The sequence below is a fragment of the Anastrepha ludens genome, chromosome 4, assembly GCF_028408465.1.
Source record: "Anastrepha ludens isolate Willacy chromosome 4, idAnaLude1.1, whole genome shotgun sequence".
NCBI lineage: Eukaryota > Metazoa > Arthropoda > Insecta > Diptera > Tephritidae > Anastrepha > Anastrepha ludens.
This window is the reverse complement of record NC_071500.1, coordinates 8,504,844-8,520,860: the sequence shown is the minus strand read 5'-3', so window position 1 is coordinate 8,520,860 and position 16,017 is coordinate 8,504,844. Positions and strand designations below refer to the sequence as shown.

General features: G+C 34.4%; 2 protein-coding genes and 1 long non-coding RNA gene across 3 annotated transcripts; 2 read left to right on the top strand and 1 right to left on the bottom strand.

Annotated features, from left to right (window-relative positions):
* Window positions 1-1,021: 1,021 nt before the first annotated feature.
* On the top strand, window positions 1,022-1,900 carry LOC128860888 (uncharacterized). The gene is made up of 3 exons (XM_054098676.1): window positions 1,022-1,113; window positions 1,461-1,663; window positions 1,739-1,900. The coding sequence occupies exons 1-3, from the start codon at window positions 1,077-1,079 to the stop codon at window positions 1,898-1,900; spliced, it is 402 nt and encodes a 133-aa protein (XP_053954651.1). The 5' UTR covers window positions 1,022-1,076.
* A 357-nt stretch (window positions 1,901-2,257) lies between these two features.
* On the top strand, window positions 2,258-2,896 carry LOC128860887 (uncharacterized). Its single transcript, XM_054098675.1, has 3 exons — window positions 2,258-2,443; window positions 2,540-2,730; window positions 2,807-2,896. The coding sequence occupies exons 1-3, from the start codon at window positions 2,380-2,382 to the stop codon at window positions 2,894-2,896; spliced, it is 345 nt and encodes a 114-aa protein (XP_053954650.1). The 5' UTR covers window positions 2,258-2,379.
* A 111-nt stretch (window positions 2,897-3,007) lies between these two features.
* LOC128861262 (uncharacterized) lies at window positions 3,008-13,368 on the bottom strand. The gene is made up of 2 exons (XR_008454356.1): window positions 9,355-13,368; window positions 3,008-7,793 (listed from the first exon to the last, which is right to left on the bottom strand). It is a non-coding gene; the product is annotated as an uncharacterized LOC128861262 (long non-coding RNA).
* Between the last annotated feature and the right edge of the window lie 2,649 nt (window positions 13,369-16,017).

The window sequence follows — 16,017 nt, the reverse complement described above, 5'->3', positions numbered from 1 at the left end:
TTTTATAGCTAAATCTTGTATTTCAACATCTATTTTTTAACGCTCGCGACCACGTACGAAATTTGGCGTGCGTTTTGATGTTGTTTCACAAATGGAAGTGCCTAGAGTTTTAAGTTCACTCCGAACGACAAATGGATTTTTATGAGCAGTTTTTTCAAGCCAGATATGCACACGGAGGTTTGCCATTGCCTGCCGAGGGGCGACCGCTGTTAGACCAATTTTTTCTTCATTTTTGGTGGTTCATGCACGGAGACTCGAACCGATGTACTCCACGCACCAAGCCATTCGGCGATGGCGGCCGCCCTTTGTATTCTCTTTCTGTTTCTAAATTTTATTGAAAAATAATTGCTTATCAATTAATCACCAAGGCGCATTCATTAAGGGCGGTGGCACTAGATCAACAACAAAATTTTGTACGTTTGGTTGTCAAAGCAAAATATTGGCAAAGTAGAAAAAAAAGAATGAATTCGTCTTGTTTCATTTTGGGCTGACAGCCACATGGGTACGGCCAAAGCAAAAAAAAAAAATCACCTGATTTGCCGATGCCACCTTTAATAGATTCGCCTTGATTAATCACCCCATCAGGTCATTTTTCTTTTTTCCAAAATTGGTGAATAAATTTTGCGCCACCTTGTAAAAGTTTACAGCGATACCTGCGTGCTTACTCTGAATTTAGGGGTTGTTCAGCGAAGTGCTACCAGAACAGCTCCACATTCATACATTATTTTTACTTTCAGCTTCTATTGGGAGACTTTTTCTTTTTCTTTAATGCCATCCTCTGTCAGGCCATAACTGAATCGTAGACACTTTGGATTTAAAATTTTCAAAACGGAAAAAATTCTAAATCGAATATTTACAAAAAAAAGGCTAGTTTTAAAAATTCTTTGTGTTCATACAACTTTAAATACCAAAAATACGTTTTATAAGCCCGCATATGTAGTAAAAGAGGCGGAAAATTTGACACAAGCAAAACAGCAGTGGCGACTAATTACATAAATACGGATTATCATTAAATTTTCTGTGTGAATTATTATTGTTCAAAATATTTGGCACTCGTTTAAAGAAAAGAGCTTATCATGAAGATACCATTCCTCAGCCGCTCGGCACTTAAAGGTAGGCAACATGTTTTTCAAAATATAAAAAAAGTCATATGTGAACTCGTGTGTAGCTGTTGTGGCAACATTGGCGCTGCTCAAACTACATTGCATTGCATTTTTTAAAAGTTAATTAAGGTTTTCAAAAACCATAACGCATCGCTGCAAAAGAGCTTTCACGCAATTGTGCTTTCTTAGTTTTGTGGTGTTGAAATGTGTCAGCTTATTGGCCTGCACTTTCGAGGCGAATGGAATTCAGTGGAGCAAAAGCCAACGAGTTCACCGCAAGAACTTTTTTCTTGTTTGTTGCCACAGACCAACTTTTTGTGACAGGTATCGGTACGTGTGGTTGTTGTTCACTTGCAGAACCCGAACCCATTTCATACACAACAGAGTTTCGGGATTTCATACAGAAAAATGCACCATTAGATTTCGAGACTAAAATGGCACGAGTGCGTCCATTTGTATTCACCAGTTTTATAGCATGGCCGGCTTTTTGGGTGTATCGGGGCTTGGATTGGAGCAACAAAGTACATGCCGAACGATCGTTGGTGACCTATATAAATCGGGTAAAGAAAAAGCAACAAAAAATTAAGGTAGCAGAATATGTTTAACTTTTGAGTTGGTATGTAAACTCTTTTTAGACCTACCACCGGGCCAAGTTTATGCAGTTTGCGATTCTCAGCATGGGTCTAATGTTTGCGGTTTATGAACAGACTCCTTTCTTTCATCAAGTGAGTCACATGCTCAAGGCTAGTATCGATGACGTTGACGAGTACACCGCTCAAACTCGAGTGATTGATTGAACGAGCCAGAAAAAGAGCGAATGACTAAAAGACAAACTCAGGCGCTGATAAATTATGAAATATGCTTCAGTCGATTATTTGCAAACAAAACAAAACAGAAGCATATTTTATGTGTAAAATAACTCAAGCAAAACTACTGTACATTTAGCACATTTAAGGCAGTCATGACGAAAACGTAGTGCTCACTTTTGATAGATTAACTTTGAAATTTCTTGAATAAAATTTTTTAAATAAAACATGGTTTTTGGAAAAATTCAAAAACAATAGAAATTTTCGTGTTTTGGGCAATTGTAGAATTTTAAAATTATGGTGTTGGCATCTAAATATTTTGGGAAAAAGATTTTTAAATAAAAAAAATATAAAGTTTTATTTAAAAAAATACAAAATTTTATTAAAATAATACAAAATCACAATAAAGCTTCCCGTCAATCTACATATCCAAAGAGTACAAAGTTGACAGTCGAAGAATTTAAAGCACAATGGAAGTGGTGAAAAATTTGGTATATGGCAAAAAGGGCGCTCAAGAGTCGAATTATGAGAATGGTGAGCTTCATAAAAATATCCACTAAAGAAACTCAAATAAAGCTTTACTAATTATTCATGTGTGTCTGTGTATGTATATGCAATTAAATATTGCAGTGCAGCGTGAAGTAAACTTAGGCGAGGAGCTACGTCGCCTCATGCACAGACGGGATATTCAGGAAACAATGGAATCTGCTGCACCTTTCTTCGTAAGTGCCGCTGTAGCCTGGCCGTTGGTGTGGTTGTATCGCGGTTGGGATTGGCATACAAAGAAGGGCAAGGAGACACTGCCGCTTTACATCAGAAAGGTGAGCAAAATATTCGCGTAAAAAAAATCAACGAGAATGGTTGAACATTTTCTTCATTTCGTCCCCCTCCCCCCAGACTTTCTTTCAAGCGAAAGCAATACAACTCGCAGTGCTGGCTATGGGCCTGAGTTACATCATCGGCAATACATCGACACGCAATATTTAGTAATCATCAGTGGCTTAATTTTATTGCTTCAAATTTAGGTGGCTAAACGGGAAAGCTAAGGATATCAAAAATTACCAATGGAGTAGCGAAAAATATTCTTGTAAGTTAGTAGTTTTTATGAAAGGGAACTTAATCCAAAAAAAAAATTATTGGATGATAGCAAGAAAAATGAAGAAAAAAAATATAAGGGTGTGCCATTTTATTCAAGTTCATATTTTTAAATATCATACATTCAACATGTCGAAATTTTAAAAAGTAAAAACTCCTAAACAAAAAAAAAGATGAAAAATATTTTGTAGAACAACCAAATAAAATTTAATTAAATTAAAATAAATTTAATTAAAATTGATGTGAAAACGTAAGTATACTAAAATAGAAACAAACTGGAATAAAAAAATCTCAACGATATCTGCAGTGAAAATTGCTGCGCAGCTCCTCACCGTGTCCAATCGGTCATTAAGGGGTTAGGGGTAGTCAGAATTTTCAAAAAATTTTATGTTTTTTGCATTTTCGTAAAGTATAATATCTTAAAAATATTGTGTGAAAATTCGAAGTGAATCCGACAAATACTTTTCGAGTTATTCAATAATTAACAAAGGGCGCTCGGGCGCTCCGAAATCGATAGCAAAATTTTAAATACGTTTTTCTCAAAACAAAATTTCAATAAAATTTTTATTGCTTTTGAAAAACATAAAAAACTCGTGCCTGATCGAAAGATTTTTTTTTTCAAAATTTCGATTTTTTTTAACAATTAATTTTCGATACTGCTTTAGAATGGATTTACGAATTCAACGGAGTAGATGACTAATAAAGAGGTCAGGCTCAGTTGGTCGTCATTTAATCAACTTTTTGAAGTGAAACTTCTTAGGCGTCGATGGACGAGCGAGAATGGGGAGTAAAATTTCAAGGGCATGCAACGTTTTTGGCATTTGCGTTCCGCGAGAGAGAAAAAAGATATTACGTAGAGGAAAAGGAGAGAGAGAGCTATACCTTATATATATCTTAGATACATTTTAGGTTATTTTTTTTGAGTTTTTCCTTGTGGTTGCTAATTTCTAGTGAGATATAACACTGCCTACTTTTTGGCGCTTGTTGGTAGGTGCAAACTTGTAGGAAATATATTTTTGGTGCCTACTTTTTGGAGTTATGGTTCCTTGGTGCCTACTGTTTGGGACGTTTTTTAGTCCCGATTTTTTTGGCTTTTTTTTTTGGTGCCTACTTTTTGGCATTGTATTTCCTTGATGGTTTTTTTGTGTGCCTACTTTTTGGCGCTTATTTCCGTTTCCTGGCTAGTACTTGTACGTACTATAAAGTGCTATCCATTCCGGCGTCGGATTTATTGGTATTGCCTTGCGGTAATTTGTGCCGTTGCTGCGGTCCTGGAATCGCTGCGTTTGAACGGGTGATAAACGCTCGGAGTAGTGCGCATTGTTGCCACGGTTTGTGTCCGGCGTTTACCTTTTCTGTTTTTTTGTAAATTTTGTCTATTTGTAGTCTCTGCAAATGTTGTGAATTTACTTAGATATATATTCTTTCTCTCTCTCTCTCTCATTCTGTCTCGGGTCTCTCCCTCTTTCTTTGTCTGCCTTGAAAGTTTCCCGCTTTTAAACATACAGAGGTTAAGCTGCAATTAGTGGTGCCATACCTTAGCCGTAACCGTAGCAATCAGCTGTTCAGATAAAACATATGGGCATCACTGTAAATGATTATAGGTGACGCACCATAGCGCCAAAGCAATAACTGTAGTTGTATATTATTTACTGAATTTTAGTTTTTCTGCGTAACCGTAAGCGGCGGTGAAATGCTTGCCATTTGTTTTGATATTTGCGCTAAAAAAAATTTTAATATTAGAAATGAACGTCGAAAAATTAATTGACTTAGTGGAAAACTAACCGTGTTTTTATGACAAAATGCAAATTTTGTCATGAATCATGAATAATATTAAGTGTAACAATAGAGAATATCTGGATTAATCATTACACACTAGAAACTAAGCAACAACGGATTTCTCCCGGTGAATCTACTCCAAAGAAGACGAAGACAACCCCATCGACCGGTAAGGTCATGGCGACGATTTTTTGGGATGCTAGCGGCGGCGTCATCCACATGGCTTTTTATGAAAAAGGAAGAACAATCACTGGACAATACTACAGTGAGTTATTGGACCGCTTTCACAAAAAATTGATGGAGACACTGCATGAATTGTGTTATTAATTGCTGCCGCACCCCCTGTTTTCATCCGATCTGGCTCACCGCGACTTTTTCTTGTTTCCTAACACGAAGAAAATGGCTCTCGGGAAAAAAATTAGTTCAAACGAGGGCAGAGACGTATTTTGGAGAGTTCGATAAATCCTACTTTTTGGAGGGGTCCAAAAAATGGCCGAAAGTTGGAGAAACTATACCTTTCTAAAAGGGAACTATGTTTAAAAATAAAAATACATTTTTTTTTTTTTTTAAATTGATGTCTTCATTTTTAACTTACACCCTATTTTTGTGGTGTGCGCTTTGATGTTTTTCAACAAATAGAAGAACCTAGAGTTTTAGGTCCGCCTCTGAACGGCAGATACTTTTTAAGAGTAGTTTTTTCACACCAGACATTCAGCGATTAGTCTGCCGAAGAGCGACCGCTATTGGAAAAACCTTCTTTTATCATTTCGATGTTTCATGCACGGAGATTCGAAACGGCGTACTCACGAAAGCCAGTTACGCACCAACGCATTCGGAGGCCGCTTATGTTACCGGGCAATTACATAACTTAAGGGGGGAAACCGGTTTAGGAGGCCAAAATTTTGGTGTTTTTCGAGAATTTGTTTAACAAAGAAGAAATAATCAGAAATTGTTTAAGTTTAGAGGATATATTATTTATATTTTTAGGTATGCTTTTAAATTTTTTTGAAGCTATTTCCGCGGGAGATAGTGGCGTTAGAGCGCGCTGTCCATGGACGATCACCATCCGTGTGTCTTGCTGGTGGAAATTCCTGAAGTTGCAATTTTTCTCTGAAATCAACAGCAAGTTTTTTTTTTATTAACAACATATTTCCTAAAAATATCAACCTAATAGTGGTAAAAAAATATTGAAAATTGCATGCTTTTGAGGCGCTTGAACACAAAGTTGGTTTTTTTAAACCATATTTTTCATCTATTTGGCTTAAAAAACCATATTTTAAATAATAATATAATCCTAGAATTAGGTTCATATAGATTAGAATTGAATAAAAAGAAATCCCGAAAAATATTAGAACGATTGGTCGATAACTTTTTAAGCTAGAATGCCCACCAGTTGAAAAAAGTAGTTTCGAGAAAAACGTCGTTCTAACTAACGCGCGCTACGGTGTGGAACCGACGGGCAGTCACTTAAGTGCTCATAGAATCGGGAATAATGCGAATTTCGCTTTAAAATTTTTACCACATATTCTTGAGTAGTTATACTAACGATTTATGCAATAAACAAAACTCGATTTTTTGATCGATCTAAACCGGTTTCCCCCCCTTAAGTTCAGCCAAGGGCTGTTACATCAGCAGCATTTTCGCAATGTGTTATGTTGTTACAACAACAAGTACAGCAACCCAGTGTTAGACCATCCATCTTACGCGCCGGATCTTGGGCTGTGCGTTTTCAATTTCTTTTTTTTTTTTTTTATTGAAAAATCACGACGCCACCCGTCCTGATGAAGCTATTAGAAGCAGACTTTTAGTGCAGACTCTAATAATGAAAAATTCAGTAGCAGTTTTTTAGGGGTTAAAGGAGAGGCGTACGTTAAAGATAAATATGTGTAAATCAAAGTAAAACTTTCCACGGCCTCAGACTCGCTATTCAATAGCTCCACTTTGTAAATAAACCAGACTGTTGTTGTTATTGTGAGTTGTCTCATTTTGTGTGAGCAAATCACAAATTTACTAGTTTTAGTGTGAAAAAAAAATCCAACATTTTTTTCTTTTGTTTTTGTTGGCAGTATTACAGAGTTGTGGCTAAAATTTGTAGATATGTATAAAGTGGATGATAATTTTCATGAATATTACACAAAATGTATACAAATACTTAAGTATCTGCACGCACGCTCGCTCGCTCACCTGTATCAGATACATTTTTTTAAATTATTATATTTTCCTGAACAATTTGAGTAGTAAATTTTTGGTCGAATCTGTTTCAGCTTACACTGCTTTACTTATCGGCGATGTTGCGTGACTTTTTGGGCTTTTATATAATTTTAATAATTTATTATAATTTTCGTTTTTTATTTCACAAAAGCTTTTTTTACTATGTAGTTGTGAGTTTGCGGTGGTCGCACATTCGATTGATGATGCGATTAGCACACATTAGGAAAAGTCTTGCCAACGGAAGTATGCAAATATAGATATGTACGAGTATGCAGATGCAATGACACTTATTCACACATAAAAACATATTAGCTTTAGCTTCGCTGACAATCCTTATGGTTGGTTTGTTATCAAATCAGTGGCTTTTTTTTGCTGGTTTATTCCTTTCTTTGTAATGGTCAATTACTGCGGGCAGCGATGCAGTGTTGTTATTGTGGTTTAGTCGCTTTAATGGCGCTGCATACACTCGTTTTATTCACTGCCTGCCGCGCTCTAAATGCACGCCACACAATTGTGCCACTTGTTGCGCTTGAATTTTATTTTTATTTTTGTTTTTTTACTATCCATTCATCAACTGCAATTATAACGATTATGCTGCTGCATGCATTCCTCTTGCTTGTTGCACATTGCATAAAAAAGTATTTTTTAAACGTTTTCCCGGCACGGACCGGACCGCACGGCCTGTTTGCCTTTTGGGTTTAGTAGCGAGATTTGTTTTTCGTTTTGCATAATTCAACAATTCGAGAAATAATTTTTTTCTTTTAATAATTTCTTTTTAGTTTGCTTGTTGTTGTTCGTGCTGTTGTAGAAATTATAATAGCAAATTAAAAAATTTATTTTTTGGAATTACAAGTACAAAGAAAAGGTGTAAAAAGTGTGCGCTTCGGGAATCACTTTGCGAATGCCAGCAAGTGATTGAAGCAAAGTTTTAACAAAATTTAAAAAAAAATGTACACAAAATTATTTGTAATTGCGCTCTTTTGCGTGCTGCAATAAGCAGAATAATTTTTTTTTTGTTTTTGTAAATGTTCAACTGTCGACATTAAACAAAACTATGCAGACGCGTATAATTTCGCAAAGCCGCAGCGAGCAATTGAAAGGTGTTGGAAAATTTATTTTATATTTAAAATTATAGTGTTTAGTAATTTTCAGTTTTAAATTTTTTTTCAATTTCAATATACTGGAGTTACGATTATTAATATTTTTTATCTTTTTTACTGGTCCGAATTTTTTAATTGACATAAATTAATTTTTTATTTCGTTTAAATTTTTTTTTTTGCCACTTCAGTTTGCAATTCTGTAAAATTTCAATGTACTTTAGTTAGGATTTTTAATATTTTTTCATCTTTATTACTGCTTATAGTGCGAATTTTTTAATTAACATAAATAAATTTTTGATTTGGTTTTCAGTTTTTTGTTTTTTGTATTTTTTGCCACTTCAGTTTTCAATTTTGTAAAATTTCAATGTACTTTAGTGGGATAATTAATATTTTTTATCTTTGTTACTGCTTATGGTGCGAATTTTTTAATTAACATAAATTAATTTTTTATTTGGTTTTAATTTTTTTTTTGCCCCTTGTGGTTAAAGCTTTGCCGTTTCCTTTGCTGCTCGTTTTCTAAACTTTTCAGTTTATTTCTTAGGTTTTTCAAAACTTTTTTCCAGCTACTTGCAGTACAAACTTTACCGTTTTCTTTAATTCGCATGTTTTTGTATATTAATACAAATTTTGTTTAATGCACTTTTGTTCTGGTTGTCGTCTTAACTTTCCAGTTGACTTTATTATTTAATTTTTTTATTTGTTTTTTGTTATTTCACTGCTTGTGATGCAAACCTTTCCGGTTGCTCTGGTTTGGATTTTTATCTTTTTCCTGCTTGTGACTGTCGCTTTTTATGCGAACTTTAGCATATATTGAAAAATTCTTTTCTTTCGCAAGTTCTGCGCTAATTTCTTTAGCGGGTGTTTGTTGTTCGATTACTTTGACTACTTTTCTGGTTTTTTTTTTTTGGATGCCACTAGCATTCAAACGATTTTTTTATTTCTCTTGTTTGTCAAAGATTTTGTCCGCTTTAAATATATGTACTGTAGTCATATCAATTTGGGCCGTAAAATTGCTCACAAATTATGCACCGTTTTGCGCTCAACTAATAATTTGATATTTTGGTGAGAAAATGCAATTTTCCATTTGTGTTTATATTTACAAAAATCTGCACGTTATTTCACGCTTCAATTGCTGCGGTAAGTTCAAATTATTTTCAACGATCATAAATTTGTTAGAACTGTTGATTAAATAATCGAATATGAATTTATGCACAATGAATAATTCGAGCTTTTCTCTACACACTACAAAACTTTGTTTACCTATTCACTCTCTCTCTTTCTTTCACATAGCCAATGCAGCTTTAAGACACAAATTTATTTACATATTTGTGTGTGTAATTTTATTTAAATGTCACTTCACATAGTTCAAATTTCGTGTAACAACATTTCAATTCATTTTCTTGCTGCTTCCGTAAATATTTTCACTCATTACCATACATTGGACGCAAGTGAAATGCCTTTAAATGCTGTTATCGATCAAACAGTGGGAAACCAGCCGCAATGTCTTCTTTTCTTTATTATTATTTTTGCTCATCAAAGGTTTCTATGCAGTGGGTGCCACTTGCAATGGCATTTGCACGTATTCTTCTTGTTACTATTTTCTTTATTTTTTTGTTTGGCATTTTTTGCAACTTTGGTATTCCTGCACATTTCTAGCGCCTTTGCACTCGCTGCTTTGCGAATTTCTTGCACTTATTTTGTTGTATCTGTCATTATTTTCAACACTTCTCTTTTTCACTTAAACAAAGTATTTTATTTATATTTTTTATTTTCTATTACTAGACACACGGTTTTTCTTCCACTATTTATTGTTTTCTTGGTAAGTTACTTAAGTTTCTTTTGAAGAAAAATCCTTCCGTTTACTTCTTTTCACACAACATTTCACAAACGCTGTTTGTAGTGGAATAAATTTCCAAATCAAACGTATCGCTCTAAGCAGCTGCGGCAAAGCAACGAGCCCCCGTCAACGTTTGAGCGGCTCGCTTTGCCTGTTTTTGTCGAGCCGATTGCACTCAAACATGTTCGTTGTCGTGGTGCGAATAGTAATTATAAGTTAAATTGTTGGCATCTAACTTTGGAATGTAGCATTTTTTGTTGCATTGTATTTTTTTATAATCAAATAATCAACGTTCGTCGATATACAGTTCGCCAATTCAAAAATAAAAAGAGGTCGCTGATTTTCGATGAATCCAGTTGTGTGTTACAGAATTCCAAAATAAAAATTAATAAAAACGAAAGAAATCGATACATTCTTCAGCACCACCACGACTAATGCTGAAAACAATGACCGACGTAAACGCAGTCCCCTGTCAGCTGTTATGATCACACTAATGAGAACCCCATGTAAATGAAAAATTCCTTCACGATTTTCACGATTTTTGAAAATTTCCGTAGAACCCTGTCAGCTGATTGCTCTCTTACCACACAGTGTTGCCAAGCAGTACACTTCGAAATCATTTACAAAATAAGTTTAGAAAAATTATAATTTTTGGAAGGTAAATATTTTGACATTTGACATCATGAGAAAAGGGGGCGAACGGCGAAGAGAGGCTCGCTTACGTTTCCCACACTGGCGACAAGCTTTGTGCTTCTTATTCGCATCGTCAAACTTTAAGAAGAAAACGTCAAAAGCAACGAATGTTGCCGAAAACTATTTTGTTCGAGTGACCGCGAATAAAGTTGCAATTAGTGGTGTCGTATCGTAGTCATAACCGTAACCGTAGCAATCAGCTGATCTGATAAAAAATATGAGCATCACTGTAAACGATTATAGGTGCCGCACCATAGCTCCAAAGTCGTATGCATCTATTGAATTTTGGTTTTCCGCCGTAACCATAGGCAGCTGTGAAATACTTTACATTTGTTTTGATATCGGCAATAAAAAATTTGAATATTAAAAATGAACGACGAAAATTGAATTGACTTAGAGGAAAATCATCCGTGCTTTTATGACAAAAAGCAAATGTGGTATTGTCTTTATCCCAAGACAGCACTGAGGCTGAGCTTGAAGTGTCAATTTTAATATAAGTAGGAAGTAAGTTTACATAAAAACTTTATGTGGTGGGTGCGCAAAATGTTGCAACAAAGATTACTTGTTTTTTGTTTTTTTTTTGTTTTTTTGTGTGGATTTTTGCCAGTTTATGCGAGATTATTTTTATCAATACTGATTGACACATAACGTCCGCCTCTGGTTTTTGGATAGTGCGGATATTGCAATGATATTTGCATGCAAAACTTAATAATAAATCTGTGAACACGAACCTGCACGGTAATAAGCACTGAGGAATTTTGCTGTATACGAAATTTTAACTATTCTAAATCTAAAATATACCCTCAAAATCAGGCATTAGGGTAGAAAAAAAAAACAGTTTTTTGAGGTTCTCTGAGGATTTTGAGTATAGAGCTTTTTATTACTCGATTAGGTCTACAAAATGTGCTGTGTGACGGTCACGCAGTTTTATTATATAAATTTATGTGTTTTATTTGTCTGTCTATTGGCTTATTAGTTCATTTGTTTGCCCATTACTGGCACTTTAGCGCTGATTGCTTGCTGAATCGTGTCACTACTCTCTGGTTAGTTCTAAAGTCAAATTTTTTTGCTTGCTGGAAAATGACATAATTCAGAATTTTTTTTATTTAAAGTAAATATTCATTGCGGGATGAAAACTAATATTTATTGTAAGTTCTTGCACTAATAAACTGTGCATTAGCCGGTGTATGCGAAAATAAGCTGTTCAAATGATTTTTACAACATTTTTCATTTTTCAAATATTTTCTTAAGGGGTTATATAGCTTGTGTTGGACTAAAACATCGAAAATTGTTTTATGGCATATTCTAAAAGAACATCATCTTAAAAATATAAATTCAAAAAATCATAAATATCAGAGCACTAGAACGAAAGTTACAGACCTTGGAAGCGCGCGACCTTTCTTGGAACGAGAAGTGCACGCAAAACTTTAGACGCGATTATCTCGAAGTCGTGTTTTTTGAAAATTACCGTCGCGGTGATAATTATTTATCAAAAACTATTTGACCGATTTGCATACACTTTTTTTTAATTATTTGAAGTGGCAACCTCGTAAATCTGAACGGATCACTTTTTATAAATATTTGCATAGTTCACTGGAACTAATTCCTTTTTTAATTTCTCAACCCCTCAAAAATGGTTTTTTTGGTGCAAAGCGGTTTTCATATCGATAATTTGTTTTTTTTTTTGGTAAATAAACCGTTCAGATTCACTAAACAACATTTTTCTACAATATTCATTTAATTTTTTTGATTTCAGTTGAGCTGCTCATGCGCTACCGTGATCACCGCAAACCTCTTCTAAAAAGCGGCGTTTCGGGGGAGGGGCGCTATCAACAATAAATAATAACATTTTTTAAAATAAAAACACCAAAATGTATTCTTCGAGAGTTACCCTTCAGTATGATATATGCCACATTTGAATAAAAGTTCTAAAACATATTTGAAAAAAATTATGACAAGCGTCCATTTTTACGGGCCCCCTAACAAACTGCTTTTTTTTTAGCAAAAATTTATTTGCCACAATATTCACAATAACGTGACGACAACGAAAAAACATTATAAAATTAATTGCGCTCGGTTGTGAAATTATGATAATAAATTTTTTATTATAATAAATTAGATTTATTAATTTAAATTCAGTGATGAAAAAGATTTAAAACCATGTATTTTTCTGAGCCAAATGCGTACCAAATTATTACATAAATTTATTATATTATTATAAAATAAATGCCTTTGGTTCACAATCGAGCGCAATTAATTTTTTTTTTTTTGTGTTGTCAGAAACTTATCTTCCCGCAATTAATTTCATTTTTTTTTTTTGTTGTCAGCAACTTATCTTCCCACAGTGTACTTAATTATTTCCAAGCACTTCAAGTAAATCAAACAAAACACAACATCCAACATGTTCACCGGCCGCGTTCGAGCCGCAACATAAAAGTAATCAACGACCACTTGTTGCCTTAGCAACGCAACAAGTTGCAATGCGACATTGAAGTTTGTTGTGCAACAAATATTTCTAAAGTAAGTGTAAGTGCTTTCAAGAACATCAAGAGAATAATTTTCATTTCATAATAAAATTTACACAAATAAACGTCAAATCAATATATTCAAAGCTTACACCACATTTGGGGTCTATTTAACTCCGGAGCGACCATTATTTGCGAGCATGAAGAGATGCCTCCATTCATGGCAACAAACACATTTTTTTCAAATGTATCAAAATGTTAGAGAGTTAAGTGCGTTTCTTTTAATGAAGACTATATATGTATATATATATATATATATATATATATATATATATATATATATATATATATGTGCTTTTTGAGTCATTCAAAAATTAACAAATAAATCGATAGTAAGACTTTGAATGCGTTTTTCTCAAAACTATGTTTTTTGAACTGGTGATCACTGTAACTTAAAAACCGCCTGGTAGATTTCAAGAAAATTTATACTGCTTTTGAAAAACGTAAAAAACTAGTGCCTAATCGAAGGAATTTTTTTTAGTAATTAATTGTCGGTTTGTTTGTCGAAAATCTGAAAAATATTTCCTGTAAATTTTGAGAAAAAAAGATTCGATCCTGCACAAGATTATCTATTACTAAAACTAATTTCTATTGTCCGATGGATTTTAGATGAATCTCCAAGGACTTGGAGTTAAAGGAAATACATACTTGGTTATTCTGATGAAATGATGTTCTAAAGATACACCCGAAAAACGTGGCCGCAAACGCAAAACAACCAGAGAAACCGATCGGCATATACTCAAAGTATCTAAAAAAGAACCTACAGCGTCAACTGCAGAACTAAAAAAACGTTTAGATCTTAATATCCATAAGTGGCGTAAGAGTTCGTAGACACTTGTTTGAGCAGAAATTACATGCGTGAAGCCCCAAAAAAGTTCCTTTGTTGACAAAAAAGCACCTTGCGGTACGCTCAAAATTAGACAAAGGGCACGTAAATTGGCCGAAGGAGAAATGTATGATAGAAATATTTGGTGGACGGATGAAACTAATGGAGTTCTATTTGAAGGAACGGGGTTTAGGTCGTATGTATTTTGTCCGGGAAATGCTTAATACAATACCTAATACACGATCAAGACAATTAAACATGGCGGCGTGAAAGTGATGGTATGGGAAAGTTTTTCCTATAGTGGCGTTGGACCAATCCACTTGATTAAAGAAACAATGGATCAGCAGGGGCATTTGTGGGAATTTTAGAAAATGTAATGATGCCAAACGTTGAGCAAAATATGCCATTAAAGTGGTTGCTCCAGCAAGATAACCACCGAAAACATACACCAGTAAATTTGCTAAGGAGTGAGGTCGGGTCAAGGGAGTGCTGTGGTCATGTTGTGGCCTGCTCAGACCTCAACCCTATAGAACGGATAGACGGATATATAATAGAATATTGCCGATCGCAGACCAAACTTCGCATATCTATGGAACACAGTCCAAGAGGCAGCATTTCAGCGAAAAAATTTTCAAAAATCAACGAGAATTTTGAGTCAGCTGAAACTTGCATTTTATTGGACTAAAATTTTATAAGCTATAAAACTACAAACTTGAAATTTTTTTAACATTTTTAATAAAAAGCTGGATCGTTTGATAAAACTTCCTTGAATTTTTTTTCTTTTTTTTTTTTGGATTTGAAAAAAATTTCAAAGTCTGACTCTTGGATTTATGGATTTTCTAGAAAAATCAACTAAACCTTCATTAAAAAAAGTTTTTCAAATTAAATGAGAAATAAATAAATTCTCAAAAGTCGTCAAAAATGTCCCTGCGCTATAGTTAACGCTGTGTATTTCAATATTTCACACTGGCATAGGAGTTTATGACTGTTTCTCGTCATTCTATAATATTTTAATTAATGCATTTCCTTGCAAGCGAATAAAATTATTAATAAGTGATTGCTGATCAGCGGCACGCAATTTCTATTAATCACAAAGTGCAACGTGACCAAAGTCAACACCACCACGAAAATACACAAAACTACAACAACTACTAAGCAAACACAGCGAATAATTATTGAATTGAATGTACAGTGTACTATCTCCTAAGCGGACACCCCTCTCAAGTGGGCACCTCCCATAAGCGGACACTTTTTAAGTCCCTTAGGTGTCCGTTTAAGTGCAGGGTGCACTGTATTCTCAAATACTGTCACAAACCAAAAATGTGTTACACGATCATATCAGCATTCCCAAATGTATGCGCACACATCCTGTCTTGCCATTCGCACCGCTCCCAGCACTAGCAACAGCAAAAGTATTCGCATGCCACAACAATAACCTACCACAAAATGTGCCATATACGTATGTACATATTTTTATACATAGGAATTGTGAGTGCATAAAAACGAGAAGGAAAAATTATTGGAAGAAAAAGATATCCATAAAATGCAGAAAAATGTAAAAATTTAAAATGCAAAAAAAAAAAATAATAAAAAAAACAACATATTACCGACATTGGTTTCATAACTGGCACAGCGAGTTGTAACTGTTGGTGTTGATATTTGTGCAGTTGCGCCTTTTTCGCCTTTACTGCCTCCGATAGTTTGTTGCATTTTGAGCCACAGTGAAATGAGAAATTTCTGCTGCACGTTTAACATTTTGCTGCGGGCAAACATTTTTCGCTCCTTTTTTATTTTTTTATTTATTCACTTTTTTTTGTGTAGTGTTGCATACGTACGAGTATATGACGCCTTTGTCGGTTGCCGGTGTGCCGCGTTGTCTCAGCTGTGGTTAAATCGCAAGCGTCTTATCGGCAACATTTCACTTACAAATTGCCAATCATTGCCTTACGAAGTAATTTGCAAACTCATAAAAAGGATTGATGTAACAAAAAAATATAAAAATTTAAAATATGTATGTAAAAAAAATGTAAATATAAACACAC

Excerpts from the sequence above, each read along its gene's own strand:
- LOC128860887 (XM_054098675.1), top strand. The coding sequence starts at position 2,380 with ATGGAAGTGGTGAAAAATTTGGTATATGGCAAAAAGGGCGCTCAAGAG. Across the intron at positions 2,444-2,539 it reads AGAGTCGAATTATGAGAATG|TGCAGCGTGAAGTAAACTTA; the intron begins GTGAGCTTCATA and ends TAAATATTGCAG. Across the intron at positions 2,731-2,806 it reads TGCCGCTTTACATCAGAAAG|ACTTTCTTTCAAGCGAAAGC; the intron begins GTGAGCAAAATA and ends CCCTCCCCCCAG.
- LOC128860888 (XM_054098676.1), top strand. The coding sequence starts at position 1,077 with ATGAAGATACCATTCCTCAGCCGCTCGGCACTTAAAG. Across the intron at positions 1,114-1,460 it reads CAGCCGCTCGGCACTTAAAG|AACCCGAACCCATTTCATAC; the intron begins GTAGGCAACATG and ends GTTCACTTGCAG. Across the intron at positions 1,664-1,738 it reads TGGTGACCTATATAAATCGG|ACCTACCACCGGGCCAAGTT; the intron begins GTAAAGAAAAAG and ends AACTCTTTTTAG.